The sequence below is a fragment of the Trematomus bernacchii genome, unplaced genomic scaffold, assembly GCF_902827165.1.
Source record: "Trematomus bernacchii unplaced genomic scaffold, fTreBer1.1, whole genome shotgun sequence".
NCBI classification, from domain to species: Eukaryota; Metazoa; Chordata; class Actinopteri; order Perciformes; family Nototheniidae; genus Trematomus; species Trematomus bernacchii.
Genome location: NW_022987575.1, coordinates 1,279,662 through 1,297,133, shown reverse-complemented (window position 1 = coordinate 1,297,133; position 17,472 = coordinate 1,279,662). Strand labels below are relative to the sequence as shown.

At 38.3% G+C, this 17,472-nt stretch overlaps 1 protein-coding gene across 2 annotated transcripts in view; it reads left to right on the top strand.

Moving 5' to 3' along the window:
• Positions 1–7,332: 7,332 nt before the first annotated feature.
• LOC117479712 (E3 ubiquitin-protein ligase TRIM21-like) overlaps positions 7,333–17,472 on the top strand; it is a 31,284-nt gene continuing 21,144 nt past the window's right edge. Inside the window, exons 1-2 of one of the 2 annotated variants that reach the window (XM_034126800.1) lie at positions 7,333–7,462; positions 10,714–13,290. In XM_034126800.1, the coding sequence (XP_033982691.1) occupies positions 10,723–12,363 (1,641 nt within the window). In that variant the 5' untranslated portion in view covers positions 7,333–7,462; positions 10,714–10,722 and the 3' untranslated portion in view covers positions 12,364–13,290. Of the gene's footprint in view, positions 7,463–10,713; positions 13,291–17,472 lie in introns of those variants that run through there. The other variant, XM_034126801.1, reaches the window with a different exon arrangement.

The window sequence follows — 17,472 nt, the reverse complement described above, 5'->3', positions numbered from 1 at the left end:
CAAGCTGGAGGAGAGTCCTCTCCTCTCAGACTGAGGGGCTCAGGTGACTCTCTGAGTGTTTAGATATAGTTCACTTTAGTCTAAATTATCTCAGTGGGTCTCAAACGGTTTTGTCACAAATGATTCAAAAGATTATTTCCGCGGCACACCTTCATATGATCATTATAGTTATACAAACAATAAGAGAAAAAATGAAAAACAGGTATGAAATACTATATGGCAGTAAAACAAGAATACAGTTTAAAAGGGGAGTGATTTGTAAAATATCCATAAAGAAAAAGAAAATCTGTTTACAGTTCTGCTTCATATGGGTGCTGAGAGAGGTATTCATAGATCTCTTCATGTTGCTCTCAAAGTGCACCAGATTGATGCTTTTAACTTCAATATTAAAAACAAAATATTCCCGGGGGAGCATCCCCCCAGACCCCCCAGGAGGTGAGGTCCGCCCCCCAATCATAAAATAGAGCACTTTACCCCTGCCTATATGCCGTGAGCTGATTATCGAGCCTTCATTGTAACAGTAATTCAGATGCAGCCTATATAAAAGGCCTGTAAGTAAGCACTGTCTGGGCCGTCTTTTTCACTCAATTCTGCAATAGGTAGATCTCGCCTTTCACCTCGGCCGAGGTCGGTGATATTGGGCTTAAAAAGGTTGGTGACCACTGTTCTAGATGAATAACTGGTCCAAACTTTTGATGTCGCATCCATCTTCCTCCGGCCAGTGGATGCTGTGGTCGATCTCTGCTGATAACGCCGAATCACAGAAGGTCTTAATAAGCGCAGGCCGTGATGGAGACAGCTGCTGAGTCTTCTATAGATGAACAAGACAGCAGAGAATGAGGGCTGGACATAGTTAGTTATCTTTAATACAGCATTAACATTCTGTCATTATTACAGATGATGAAAGTTGCTTTGACAAATGAAGGATATCCTGTAACTCCTGAACCACCTCCACAAGCAATCTGTTGTTTGCAGAGGTGGGAAGTTAGGGTTAGGGTTAGGGTTAGTACAATGTTTGAGGTTCCTGTAGTTTACTTCAGATAATACTAAATGTCCTCAACAAATAGTTTGTCATGTATTATTTTAGGTTAAGAAAATATTTTATTGATATTTTTGTGAAATTCACAAGATACATGGTGGTATATTTAACAAAGAAATCTACCATTGGGCTGCTGTTGGTAAGAGCTGCCAGGGAAGAGGGTTTGAATCCTGAGGACAATAAACATTGTAGGTAATGCCATCCCCTCTTTCTCCTCTTTTCAACCCTGCATCTCTAATGAAGTCACTCTCTGGCCCAAAACATATCTTTAAAAATAAATAAATAAATCAGCACTAACTTCACCTGCTGTCATTTTTAAATAATTCAAAAAATATGAATCAATAATTATAATCCAACATTATTTTGAAATGGGCCATTGTGCAGAAAGAGTACTTTTACTTTAATTAAAAAGTAGAAAGACATATAAATACTCTATGTTTGAGATCTGAGTTGCAGCAAAACTGAGGGCTGATTCTAGGCAGCCCTAACTTTGAGCTTTATCAAAAAGCAAAGTCTTAATCCTAATCTTAAAAATGGATAAGGTGTCTTTAGCCCGAGCACACACTGAGAACACAGATGAGAATAAACCCAAGTCCAACATGCCTTCTGTGTATCTGAAAAACAATAGTTTAGTATGTATACATAATTTACGAGAAAGAAAAGGATATCTTCCCTTTATAAAGTATTAATCAACTGTTAAGTGCATCTGTAAATAACGCTGATGTAGAAACATAAAAGGATGTCACAAGAGCTAGTGACCTGGTGATACCCTTTATGTAAAATATGATTGTCGATATATAAAAACCTTGATATGTGGAAGGACGAGTAGGAGGGATTCATTGCAACATTATAAAATGTGGACAATTATTAAAAAAATGGTCACATAAAAAAAAACAATATTATTGTTACTACTTTTCTGGGATAAAAAAGCATGTTGCTGTTTTCTGTATGTCACCGATTTTTTGATCTGGTTCTCCTTAATTGTATGAACTAAACTGCATTGTCAATTACGATTTGAGGTAAAAGATTTTATTTGTTTTTGATGTATCAGAAATATATTTCTGGTCAGTCCGTGGAAACCAGAAGCTATCATTTACAGCAGGGGTCGGCAACCTTTTTGATATGAAGTGCCATTCTAAAAAAAAAAATGTATCAGCGTGCCGACGATCGTGAATTTTCAAGGCCCCCCCTTGATAATTCACGATCGTCGGCACGCTGATACATTTTTTTATCACGGTGCCCCCGGCGTGCAGGGGGGTTGAAGAGCTCGACAAAAACACTCGTGAAAAGTGAGGTTTAAAACATGGGGCTCATTCACTGGCGTTTCCACAAACAACAACCTACATAATTATTACATTCAAATGAAGTAGCCTACATTATTCAAGTTTACATTAACTTTGGATAATAACACGGGAGAAATGAGCGGAAGCGCTCTCTTTTCCTCTCTCCCCCTCTCTCTCTCTCCTGACAGCCTGTCAGTATCTCATGCAGCTCACTGATCCAGTAATGAGTGACAGTGAAGAATAAATATATTTATAACTAGTTCCAAAGGTAGATCAAATAGCTAAGTGTGTTAGGTCTAACTCTTGTGTGTTCTGCTCCGCTCACCGGTCCGGCTCACAGCGGGTGGAGCTGCAGGGTTTCTGCTTCACACACGTTGCATACCGCTATTTTATTGTCTTTTTCGGACACCTTAAAATACTGCCAGACTGGTGAAGCGATTTTGGCGAGCTTGTTTTGCCGCACACAGAGAAAAGTGTCATGTATGTTACGTCTCGCGATCGGCCTTTTTGAGTGGGGCTGCGTTGCGTGCATGGCTTCCTTCTGCAGGTAACGGGGAGATGCGCTCTGGCGGCGGTCTCGTTCAGGATCCGAAAATAAAATAAATATTTTGTACACTTATTCCACTTATTCCTAGTGTGCCACTGGTTACGGTGCCGCGTGCCATTGGTGGCACGCGTGCCAGGGGTTGCCGACCCCTGATTTACAGCCATAATGTATTATATAATGATTATTAAAATCCGAACCTGATTTTTCTAAACATTAACAAGTAGTGTTTCAGTGTTTTCAACAGTTACCTTGTGTTTAAAACTGGAACTGTAATACGGGAGAAAATAGTTTACCTTGAAAAGGAATTGCAGTTTAGTTTAATAGGAAACATAATTGTATGGAAGAGAAAGGAAGCTAAAGTGAAGGAAGTAGAATATGAAATTGTTGCCCCTAAAATATCTTAAAGCTCCCATGTCATGCTTTTCCGGTTATTACCCGTCCCCTTGTGTGTTATGAAGGTTTTTATGCATGTAAACGGTGTGCAGAGTCAAAACCCTCAAAGTACACCCTGTAGCGAGTAAAACTCTAACACAGAAAATACCTCCTCAAAACGCCTCATTGGAGATACGTCACTGCCCATTTGAGTCTTCCATTTAGTTCCGGGTACGGCATGATGTCATGCGGTACCCTAGACCGCTGGGTCATTTTAAGACCATCTTTTCTGTGTTGCTGTGGGTTTTTTACATCGCTTTTGTGTTACAAATATCAAAACAATAACAGAATATATCCGTCGTAAACTAAACCAGAAACAGCAGTATATTTTATTTTGTTAACACTGTAAACTTGACAGTTTTTTAACCCGCACCTTCTACTGGTTAAAGCACGTTATTACACGTTTAGAGTAATTGCAATGCAGGTAGATTGTGTTGCTTTTTAATGACTGTTTTAATATGCCTTTTTCTTAATGTCTTTCATTTTTGTAAAGCACTTTTGAATGTGTTATATTTGATGAAAACATTTAAATATTAAGAGTACATACTCTTAATATAGTGGGAAAGTGGAAGGTCAATGATATAAATAATATAGAATAGAAAATATCAAGAAGATACTGTAAGTGATCTCTACAATAAAACAGTTTAGTGCCTGATAGGAGGATGTGCAAAACAGACAAACTAATAAGGCTTTATTTAAACATGAAAGAATACTTTAGGTTAAGGTCTTCTTTTAAATAAGAAAAAAGCTTTGGGGGTATCTACAGATATTAAGCCTGACAAAGTACTTAACGTCTAATATATTGCATGGTTTGTTTTGGAACTTGACAATCAACTTTCCTGCAATGTTAACTATGTTGAAGCACTTATTTTAACTGATATTATACATATTAATTATACTCTTATAAGATGTGTGTAGATAGTATAAGAAATGTGCAGAATATGTTTAATGGTCGAGGTACACACATATCGATAGATGTCTTGTAATGTACTGTTGAGGAACCTGTGACCCAAGTTTTTCATTCATTGCATAACTACACCATAGTTGTGTATATGATATGTCAATGAACCTTAGAAAATCTTGAAATCTTGAAAGGGATGTGCAAAATAGCCATTATATACAGTTTTTAATTAACTATTGAATAATGAGTTATGAATATACTTTATAGGGATCTGCAGATAAATATTTAGCCTTCTCAAGCACCCACTACCAAATATCTCGCCTGATTGTTGGCACTTGACAATCACCTTCACTGAATTTTACTCAGGTGTAACTAAAGTCTGATTTAAGGGTTGTTTATATTTCACATCATTAATCCAAATCTGTAAAGTAACTAAAATAAATGTAGTGGAGTAAAAATACCAGGTTAACCTTAAAGAAAGCCTTCAGGATTATAAAAGACCCCCATCACCCCAGCCACAAACTGTTCTGTCTGCTGCCGTCTGGCAGGCGGTACCGCAGCATCGGGACTAAAACCACCAGACTCAGGGACAGCTTCATCCCACAGGCCAGAAGACTATTAAACACCTGAACTTTGAAACAACATCCATAACATTCATCTGGCTGCTACTTAGAAATTATTTATCTAATATATCATATTCAATCACTTGTATATAGACTCTTATTGCACTATTTCACTTTTTACTATTTTACTATTTTTATTTTTGTATTTACTGCACTATTTTGTCTGTGTATCTGTTTTATTGTGTTGCACTGTTGGAGGAGCCTGTGACCTAAGGGGGGAGGTAGGACACGTTCTAAGCACATGGTGTAGTCCCATAGCTGAGGATTCTGGGTAGTGTAGTGTCTTCTGCCATCCACACACTACGAACAAATATTTGTTTCTCCGAATCGAAAGGGGAAAATACAAAAGCATTGCACACAATTTAAACCAATCAATGTTGTGTAATTAACAAGGATAATCTGGTGTTTTTGAGTCGATGAGTAGTGCAGATATCACTGTAAATAAAATCAATCGACAGTAAGGATAATACTTACTTCCGGGTGTAAAATGAATGGGAATGGACGCTCACATTGCTCTCTGTGTCCGTAATACAATAAAGGGGACATGATCAAATAGGAATATAATTATCTTTTAAATAACGTTAACTAAAAGGAACAATCTATTTGACACAGCTGAAGCTCTGGCCTTCCTTAAAAACTAACTAATTTAATAAAAATCACAGTTGTATTACACACAATGCACTGTTTTTTGAGAACAAAAATTCGTAACTAATGCACCATAATACATTCTGACGAAAAATAAAAATGATTATGAATACAAATAAAATAAAAGAAACCTCCCGTGAGTTACTACAAGCTATAAAGTAGATTTTAAAAACGTTTTATAGAATAAAAGCTCACTGCGGGACGTTGTGGAAATGCGTGTGTGCACCACGACAAAGGAGCCTCATTCACTTTACATTGGGGTTGTTTGCGTGGTGCAGACACGTAAATGTAACAAAGTTCGTGACTCCACCACGCAATGCAGTGTTAAGGAGTCGTGGTGGAGTCACGCATTCTGGTGAGAACGGGGAGTAATTGATGATATACCGTGTGTATATATATGTATATTTACGTTCATTTTGTACATTTCTAAAAATAAAGTTTAATGGAAATACTTAGTAGGCCTATCCTTTCTTCCCTGAATGATTTGCTCCTATAGCAGCCGGGGCTTTTTAGGACGATGCATCAGTGTGGTAGTCCTGTCATGTATTGTCCGGCAGGATCTGGCTGGACGAAATCAAATGCAAATCACAAAATATTAGAGAAACTTAGTTGTTTTAGATTCGTTAGTAGTAGTTGTGGTAGGAGTGTGGATCTATCTAATCCATCTAATGAACAGCTTGCCAGCTAATATGCTAACCTAGCTTTGTTTACCTTGGTAGCTAACACGATATGAACGCTAGCTCGGAGGAACGGCAACTATAATGTAGAGTAATAAAACTACTATGAACAAAAGCTAGTGGTTCATATTAGGCTAGCAATAACGTGTTTATAATTGCAATCCTATAACATATCATTCATATATAGCAAACCATGATTTGATTTCTCATCAAACAGTAGTAGTTTATAACAGGTAAAAATAACTTACTCTTTGTTATGACCGGCTCGTAGGCCACAACGGAAAGACAAGGAGACATACACAAGTTTACAAAACCACGGCACATTTATTGTGGTAAATGCAGAGATAGGTGGTCGAGGGGATCGCTGAGCCGCTTTGGAGAGAGAGAGGGGCCGCCGTGTGACTCCGGGCAGCTGGGCTTAATAGCACCTCGGCTCCGGCCAGGTGTCCGTGATCGCGCTGATTAGCCTCTTCAGCTCCACCCCATCGTAAGACAAAGGCCCTGGGGCCGTCACACTCTTCGATAACAACAGTTGTAGGTACAGTTCGGTTAGTTAGCGTATAAAATATACGGCTGTACCGACGCCATTATAAGACTGATGTTCCGCTGAGAGAGCCGGAAAAAGCACTGTTAGACATGGGCGGAGCCTCTCTGGTGGTTGACTAATCAGAACAGAGTGGCCGAGCTGACCAATCGGAGCACACTAGGCTCACAGGGAGGGGGGGGCAAGAGCTCCAACGAGTCGTTTAGTGGAGAGAGTGAATACTGCTGAATACACATACTTGACAGAGATGCTGTATGCGAAACCAATGTGAGTTTGGAAAATTGCACAGTATAAATCTATTTTAGTATACCTCAACAATGTAATTATGATCAGTGGAAATGGCCATGACATGGGCCCTTTAAATAAAAATCTCAATCAAGTTAATAATGTTTGCTTTTCTCTTTTTCTGTCAACTGTAGAATTTCAGCTCCAAAACACACAACAACTTAGTCATTTAAACTCTCTGAGATTGATGGTATTTGTAGTGTTTGCAGCAGAAAGGATTATGGGAGTTGAAGTGTTGGTGGTGTCTAAACCGTTGGAGAAAGAAACGCCTTGTTGGCCCTGTAGTTCCTCCTCCACTCCCTCTTGGTGGGCCACTGAGAGGTGGAGCTACACTGAAATAGGAGAGCTTCAACTTCCCAGAATTGAAAGTGAAAGTTTGTCTGAGCGACAGAACAGCTGCACGTCTCTCTGCTTCTCTCTAAAGAAACACTCGACTGAATCCAGCAGCTTTTCTCAACAACACAGCAGAACTTATTCCAAATACTGGTGAGTAAACTACAGACACAATCACTAACTAAATATTTGAACAAGGTTTAGTTTAATCAGAATCTGAGGCTGGTACGTCTGTTCAGACATATAGTGAATATTAGTACATATAAATGTGTCTTTTAAGATCAAAACATTTACATTTAGACTTGAGTACAAAGCAGATTTAAAACCAAACCCAGTGACTCAACTCTGGCTAGTGAAGTTTAGACAGGGTAATGTCACAGCTAGCATTAGCTTAGGCTAATTTCCAGACCTGTTTCCTGTATGAACTCAAAGCCTCAGCTCTGCTCAGACAGGAAGTGCCACTCAACGCCGCAGCCAGGGAAAATGTTTAACTTAAATATTACATATATTTTTTCTGCATTTCTGATTCTCCTCTTTTTCCTCTTTGTCCAAGCTGACTCACTGACACTTACTCTCCCTCAGACGCTTTAATACAACAAGTAATAAATATAAATCATACCAAAATACATTACATTATATAATAATACATGTCTTAGGGTCAATATTAAAAGTACTCAAGCTGCTTTAAATACCGTTTTCCCTCTAATAACAATATAAGCAGCTATGTCATATGAGCAGGGTAGCAGTATTATGATATTGATTGATGTGTAATGTGACAGTCGTGGAGGGATCATTGGGTTTTTAATGGTTTTCCATTTTACTTTATTATGATTTTACATATCAAAGTGCTGATATAAACAAGGAACAAGGCTTTAGATTTAATGACTGCAACAATATAAAATATTAGTTTATTATTGTTTTCACGTATTATTAGGAAATGTTTTTACTTTTATTCCAATAACTAACAAGCAGCTAAATGCTACAGCTATAAAAGTGACTGGCAGCAGGCAGTGAGAGGCCGCCTCAAGAAATTATGTAAATAGAATAAAACCCTTTGCAAAAATAATCTAAAGTAAAGTTTGTGAACTCCTTGACTCTCCGTATCCGCCCCAGTCCCCAGCTGAGCTAAATGAAACGTTTTCAGACTTTAACACGCTACACTGCAGACCAGTCGGACTTGTTCCCCAACATGTCTTTATAGGGCGATGCAGTTAAATGCTGGCTACCATCGTGACAAACGGCTCGTTGGCTCCAACAAAAGAGACGCACACCAAACTCAGCAATGATAAACTGAATTTGATTAAAGTTAGTTACAAATTTAAATTACAATGATGTATGGAGGATGGAATTAGTGATAACTATGAGGATACATTTACATCAATACCTCATACTTCAGTATTTACTAGACGGGTAGGAAGTACTCTGATCATTTATTGAATTAAAATACCACAATGTGGAAATATACTAAGAAAAAGTTAAAACATTTAAAGAATATCCTTTTTAAAAAGTAAAATGTATTATACAATTGGATTATAATTATTGATGGATAAATGTATAGAACATTTTATTGTATTGCTTGTTAAATTACCCTGAGGTTTATTAAATCATAATTTAGTTGATATTTTTGGTGGAGAGGTATAAATACAAAATATAAAAGAAAACTCAAGTACAGTACCTGAATACATTCACCTTTTTACTCTCCCTCTGTCATGGTCCTGTTTTGTGTGTTTTCTTTCAATACATATGTTGAATTAATGTGTGTAAGTTAATCATTGTTAATTTATTAATAATTACATTAAGCTCAATAATATAATATCATATTGTTTTCATTTATTATTGTTGTGAAAAACATCTCTATTATCACTTATTTTCTTGGCTTGGTGATTTCCAATAAATAAAAATGAACTGCACATCAGGCTCTTCTTCACTCAGTTTCTATTTGTACATAATTCAGGACAATTCATAGTTTGATTATTTTTAAACAAATAATTAAAACTATATTTAAAGGTCTCCTATTATACTGTTTTTCATTACTTTATTATAGGTCTCAGATATACAAAACATGTCTCTGAAGTGTTTGGCCTCGAAACACCAAACAGATCATTGCAGCATCCCATAATCCCCTCTGTTTCAAAAGTGCTGATTCTCTGTCTGTTACTTTAGATGAAAATAAGGAGCCACTCCCCACGCCCCTCTGAGAGATATTTGGTTAAAAAGAACACAATGGTGCTCTAGGAGGAGATTCAGGTGATAAGGTGGGGGGGGGTTATCTTGGTTGCTGATTGGCTAATGGTTACACAAGCCAAAAAATCGTTAATTAAAATACCACAATGTGGAAATATACTAAGAAAAAGTTAAAACATTTAAAGAATATCCTTTTTAAAAAGTAAAATGTATTATACAATTGGATTATAATTATTGATGGATAAATGTATAGAACATTTTATTGTATTGCTTGTTAAATTACCCTGAGGTTTATTAAATCATAATTTAGTTGATATTTTTGGTGGAGAGGTATAAATACAAAATATAAAAGAAAACTCAAGTACAGTACCTGAATACATTCACCTTTTTACTCTCCCTCTGTCATGGTCCTGTTTTGTGTGTTTTCTTTCAATACATATGTTGAATTAATGTGTGTAAGTTAATCATTGTTAATTTATTAATAATTACATTAAGCTCAATAATATAATATCATATTGTTTTCATTTATTATTGTTGTGAAAAACATCTCTATTATCACTTATTTTCTTGGCTTGGTGATTTCCAATAAATAAAAATGAACTGCACATCAGGCTCTTCTTCACTCAGTTTCTATTTGTACATAATTCAGGACAATTCATAGTTTGATTATTTTTAAACAAATAATTAAAACTATATTTAAAGGTCTCCTATTATACTGTTTTTCATTACTTTATTATAGGTCTCAGATATACAAAACATGTCTCTGAAGTGTTTGGCCTCGAAACACCAAACAGATCATTGCAGCATCCCATAATCCCCTCTGTTTCAAAAGTGCTGATTCTCTGTCTGTTACTTTAGATGAAAATAAGGAGCCACTCCCCACGCCCCTCTGAGAGATATTTGGTTAAAAAGAACACAATGGTGCTCTAGGAGGAGATTCAGGTGATAAGGTGGGGGGGGTTATCTTGGTTGCTGATTGGCTAATGGTTACACAAGCCAAAAAATCGTTATGACATCATAAAGTGGCCAAAATCTGATCAGCTCATTTTCAGACAGGTTTTTATATAAATGGATCAGGACAAAAAGAGGGAGAATCTTTGTTCCTGAAGCTTTCAGAGTATCTTTACCGAGGGGACACATGTTGATGTATAAAAGACAGGAAAAGTGGATTTTGCATAGTAGGTGACCTTTAATGTTTTTTCCAACATGTTTATCCCCAGAGAGTAGACATGTCTGCTGCCAGCTGTCTGCTGACTGAAGATCAGTTTCTGTGCTCCATCTGTCTGGATGTGTTCACTGATCCAGTCGCCATACCATGTGGACACAACTTCTGTAAAGCCTGCATCTCTGAACACTGGGATAGAAATGTCCCGAGTCAGTGTCCCAACTGCAAAGAGGTTTTCAACATAAAGCCTGAGCTGCGCGTCAACACTTTCATCTCTGAGATGGCTGCTCAGTTCAGACAGTCAGCTCAACAGAAAGCCTGCAGCAGCAGCTCAGAGCAACAAGTTGTCAAACCAGGAGAAGTTCCCTGTGACGCCTGCACTGGAACCAGACTGAAGGCCCTGAAGTCCTGCCTGGTGTGTCTGGAGTCCTACTGTGAGACTCACCTGGAGTCTCATCTGACAAGAGCAGGTCTGAAGAAACATCAGCTGATCGACCCTGAGGAGAACCTGGAAGGCAGGATGTGTGTGAAGCACGATAAACTGCTGGAGCTGTTCTGTAAGACCGACCAGGTGTGTGTCTGCATGCTCTGCACTCTTTTAGACCACAAGACACATGATGTTGTTCCTCTGAAAGAAGGATATGAAGGAAAGAAGGCTGAGCTGGGGAAGACAGAGGCTGAAATTCAGCAGATGATCCAGAAGAGACAACTGAAGATTCAGGAGATGAATCTCTCAGTGGAGCTCAGTAAGGAAGGAGCAGACAGAGAGATAGCAGATGGTGTTCAGGTCTTCACCGCTCTGAAGGAGTCTGTTGAGAGAAGCCAGGCCGAGCTCATTGACACCATCAAAGAGAAGCAGAGAGAGACAGAGGAACAGGCTGAAGGCTTCATCAAAGAGCTGGAACAGGAAATCTCTGAGCTGAAGAAGAGAAGCTCTGAGGTGGAGAAGCTGTCACGCTCTGAAGACCAGCTCCACCTCCTCCAAAGCTTCACGTCCCTGAACGCTGCTCCACCCACCAAGAACTGGACAGAAGTCAGGGTCCGTCCACCTTCCTATGAGGGGACTGTGGTGAGAGCTGTGACTCAGCTGGAGGAGACACTCAGTGAACAGATGAAGAAGCTGCTTGAGGTGGAGCTGAAGAGGGTCCAGCAGTATGAGTTGGAGGTGACTCTTGATCCTGATACAGCACATCCCAACCTCATCCTGTCTGATGATGGAAAACAAGTAAACTGTGGTGATGTGAAGAAGAATCTCCCAGATAATCCAGAGAGATTTGATCCTTGTGCTCGTGTCTTAGCAAAGCAGAGTTTCTCTTCAGGTAGATATTATTACGAGGTTCAGGTTAAAGGGAAGACTGAGTGGATTCTAGGAGTGGCCAGAGAGTCGATCAACAGGAAGGGAAGCGTCACAGCGACTCCTCAGGATGGTTGCTGGATAATATGGCTGATAGAAAATGAGTACGAAGCGCTTTCTGGCCCTCCAGTCCGTCTCTCTCTGAAGTCTCAGCCTGAGAAGGTGGGGGTGTTTGTGGATTATGAGGAGGGTCTGGTCTCCTTTTATGATGTTGATGCTGCAGCTCTGATCTACTCCTTCACTGGCTGCTGTTTCACTGAGAAACTCTACCCTCATTTTGGTCCAGGTCTTAATGATTATGGTAAAAACTCTGCACTGCTGATCATCTCTCCTGTCAATCACACTGAGTAGAACAACCATTTAATGTTCTTTTTTCTTTCTTTGATGTTGTTTACTAAAATTACAAGCAGATTTTTCAAAACAAAATTGATATCATGTAATGTCTCATTTATTCTAATGACTGCATAACCTGCCTTCAAGAATGTTGATTTAACAAACACAATGTACCAATGAACAAAAAACAATTGCATGTCCAATTGTGTCTTGAGCCAGGGAAATTAGTTTTTATTGTCCAATCATTGTATACATAATACATTTTGGAGCTGCGAGGAGCTGCTGGCTCTATGAGAGAGCCCGGTCTGCTTAAAAAAACACTTCTCGTATAATACCTCTCACTGCCTGAACAATAGACACAGGCCAACACTGCAAGTCTAACCATAGGGTGTTAAATAATAACTCCAATTTAAATTTCAAGAGCCACTCATATGGTGATAGCTAACTACAGTAGATAGCCAACATGTCGTGTTAGACACTCCAACACTGTATTAAGCATTAGGCATTCATAATCAATCTTATTCTCAATGTCACTGGTACATGTAGTGCAAAAGGTGCATCCACAAAACATTTTTTTTACAACTAAGGCCTTTAGAAAAGAGACGGTGTAGTTAGCCTGTGTTTGTTGTTTTTATTAGTATCATTATCATTATTGTTTACAAGGCACGCATTTGTTTTTGACCACTTCCAGTAGTTCTCCAGGGTGTGGTTTATGGTATTCAGGTCCCCTCTTGTATGTCTGGGTTGGTGGAAAGACAATGGGGTAGTTTTTCCTCCAACATTTTTTGTTGACCGTATAGTCCATCTTTAGTTATGGTTTGTTTTATTTCATTATTAAACAGAGCAATGAGCTGAACTGTGACTTCAATTATTAGGAGTTTAATTGCTACAAAAAGGACATTTAACTAAACATTTTAAATGCAGAACTTTTTACTTTGAATTGCCTTGTGTTGAAAGGTATATAAATAAACTTGCCTTGCCTTGCCTTGCCTTGTAATTGAGTATTTTCAGTGGTGGTATAAATAAAACTGAGTGTTTCTGAAATACAAATTGTAGTTGGACTTGTTTTTGTTTTTTATTGCAACCTTATACTTCTACTCGAACAACAGTTTTGGAATATTTCTAGATTACATCAGTAGCGCACTGATACACACTTTTACTATACAACGAGCACTTCAGTTATTATAAAGTGCATTTTGATGAGAATACTTGAACTAGATGTTTGGAAATGCAGGAATTCTACTTGTGTTAACGTTTTTTCACAATGTCATATTCAAACTTTTGCTTTAGTAAATGATGGGAATACTTCCTCCACTCCCTCTTAGTTACGGGCCACTGAGAGGTGGAACAAATGCTCAAAGAGCAGAGCTTTATCTTATCTTATCGAAGTTAAAGTCTGTCTCAGTGACAGCAGAGCTTTGCTGAAGCACCCCCCAGGATAGCCATAGCACCCCCTAAGCACCCCCAAGAAATGTATGTCTTTTTTCTTTTGTAAGTGTTTAATTCAAAGTTTTTAAGTTGACAACCATTTATAAATTAAGTTTTTTGCCTTTTAAGAAATTAATTAATACAACAACAACAATGTTAGGCGATTCACTTTTTTATTTTGAACTGCAGTTGTGTATTTCAACACATGATATTTCAATCTTGAGAAAAATTAAATAATTAACAGAAATGTAAATTGGCCCACAAATAATAAATAAACAAATAAGCCATATTACCATGGGAAATGAAAGGGGAAACGGCAAATCAATTCTGCCATCACATCAAAGTTAGAGGCCTTTGCATATTTACAACCAGTGCCAAATGTGTAAAATCTGTAAAATGTTGTAACTCTAGTTTTAAAATAATTTTCTAGAACTTTTGCAAACTTTTTGTAAAACTACAGTAACAAACTTTCAATGGCCACCAATCTGCAGATCACACATACTGTATCCATTTTACAAAAGATGTAACAAAGATGTTTACATGCCGACAGTCATTATTTTAAACAGTATGAACACATTTTACGCAGAATGCTTGCTCATTCATCACCTTTTTAATGATTAAATGCTGGCCAGCTCCAAAGGCAGTATAACATATTTTGGAACACATCTAAATACATCTTAAACAATTGTGACCCCTTAAAAACCCAAGTCTCCATGGAGAGAACCGCCAAAGCCAAGTAACATGCTGTGGAACTAGTGGAATCTTCAGAAAATACTGTACTTGAGACTCATTGCTTTTGCACTGGCTTTCAATCCATCAAGTTCAAGGAACAGCTTCTGAAACACTTCAAAAGTATATTTAAGTTCCTTGCGATAGCTCAGATTCAGAGCAAATATTATGCCCAACAGCAAAGCACAGCACCTTGGGATATCCTATCCCTCAACGACTTTGGTTCCCTCGACCACGATGGTTGCCATCTTATGGTCAGATCCTGGGGTGGACTGGTCACTGATGATGGCGATATTCATCACTTGTCCATCAAGGCCTGCCTTAAACTCTTTCGTGTCATTTTGAAGCAAATTAAATGATAGGTTAGCGTATAAGAGATAATGAATTAGGTGATTGCATACTTTTTAAAATCACTCTTATGGCGCGTTTCCACTTCACGGCCTCGCTCGGCCTCGCTCGGTATGGCTAGGCCTCGTTAGGACTGGCTCACTTTATGGCGCATTTCCATTACAGTTTAGGAACTGGGGTAGTATCTATAGTAACGCAGTGTAGGCGGAGCCGTGACGTCATCTTCAATGAGAACCCCAGAAAAACAACACAGCCGTTAGCTGTTAGCACTCAGAGCTCACAGCTCCTCATATATGTTCAGAAACTAGACAAAAGTTAAACAAGTACAAACCACAGACTGCCTGTGTCATGGCGAATACAGTCGCTGCTTTATTTATGTCTGTATAGGCCGTTGTTGTGAGTGTGGACGGTCGGAGCATATACTGCGTTAGCTTAGCCAATCTCCATTTAGAAAACACGCATTTTAAAAGGTTTTTCGCCTGCCGTCTGTCTGCAGACTTGACAAAGCATTAATTCATGGTTTTTACTAACCGGTATCAGTATGTTGTTACTTCGGCATCATTTTGAAACGTGTATTACAATTAAATCACGGTCAAATATGTCCATCTTGTTGTAGTTGTAGCCCCCTTGCCAGCGATGCTCTCTCTAGTTTAGCATACTCAGCCCAACTCAGCCTCGTTGTCTCTGGCCCTAGACCCACGATTTTATGAGGCCAGAAAAACTGTGAATTAGGACCCGCCGGCCGGTACTAGGCCAAGTGGAAACGCAACCAAAGACGGGCCGCTGACGTCACAGCCCTCTTAAACCGTGCTCCGCGCTGTAGTGGAAACGCGCCATTAGTTAATTCAGAGCCATTATTACCAGCTGCTAAAGCGACGATGGTATTGTTTTCACCTTGTGAGTCTGCATGTGTGTGTCATCCTGGCAGTATCTGTAGCATGTTTAACTAACTTCAAGCTGATTTCAATAAAGTTCTGCAAGTGTGCCTGAAGAGGAAGAAATCAATCAATAAGGAATCAACTTTACAAGATACCAATCGGCCTAGAATGGCATACTTTGCGATTACTGTTGATGCAAAGTCTTAACATCAAGTAGATACACGTATGTCTGGGTGATACTGACAGAATCACATTACGATACTTTACACATCTTTACATAGATGTAATGCAGCCTTTAAGACTGAGACATTTTTTTTATAAAAAGTTATATCCCAATAGAAACCAAAGTATTTTTACAATACAAATACCATACCTAACAGGTCTTCCTGCAGGTTTTTCTAGATATAAAAGCAACACTGCATGAAATGAGCAAGAAACACAAAAAAGAAACTGTCTGCCTCTATTACTTTGTACCCTCTCACAGAACTATCCACAGTTCAAATGCTGTTAATTTTGGTCAAACAGCAATTTGCTGTGCAACTACAAGGCTATCTACTGTATTTGATTGACAAAAGATGACACTCACCTTAAAAATGTCCTTTGTATAGTATTTCTTCAGCTTATGTCCTCGAACACACAGTCTTAACTGTCTGAACTTGTCCAGGCATGTTAAGTGGGAGTGGACTTGAAATCCTTAACTCAAGGTGTAGAAAAATTAAGTTATCAAGCCAATTGCATTACTTACTACAACTTGAATTTAGTTTTAAGTCAATCAACGCAGAAATCCGAGTTTAAATTACACACAATATTAAGTTGATGTAATTACCAACATTATTACGTCAACAGAACTTATACATTAAAGGTGGGGTAGGTAAGTTTGAGAAACCGGCTCGAGATACACTTTTTGTTATATTCCATGGAATGCTCTTAACATCCCGATAGCAATGAATATCTTAAGTGCTTTGACAAAAAATCCATAAAAAAATTTCATCTGTGGAAGCCGTAGTACTGTAAAAAGCACGACCAATCATTTGAGCCGGCCCGGCTAAAATAACTGGATGGCCTACCTGCCTGTCAGCCTTCCATCTGTGCACAAACTTATCTCGTGCCCTCATTGTTCATGTGCGCGTTCGTGTGTGTTGGAGGAGGGGCTCTGTGAGGAAGTGGCAGATTTTTTCCGGTTGTGTATTTTCAAATTCTAGCAATCTCGAGCTGGTTTCTCCAAAATTACCTACCCCACCTTTAATGTTGTATCTCTTTTCCTTAAATGCTATCAAATTAATCAACTTACTAAAAGAATACAACCTCGAAAACATTTAAGAGTATAGGAATACGTTGAGTTAGGAAAACCAACTCAACAATTTTTAAAAAGGTAAATTAAGGATTCATTCATACACAATTATTTGACATCAATGTTTAACATAGAAAAATCCTGATCATAATTAATATGAGGTTCAGTAGTTTTACACTAAAGGAGAGAACAAAGTTGTGCCTCATCCATCTTTTGTGATATCTGTTCACATTTTCAACTACAGGGTGTTTTTATAGTGTGAACAAAGTGAAGAAATAAAGAGAGAAGAGCTGAGAACCCCTGAACTCTGTAGCTAAGATAATGCTAACAGGCTAATGCTAATGCTTTGTTCAGGTCACATGGGATGGACAAAGAAGGAGAGCATATTTATGAACCCAGAGTTGGTCATGTGAGGAATAACCTGGTAATCAAAAACTCTGCCACTTATGATTG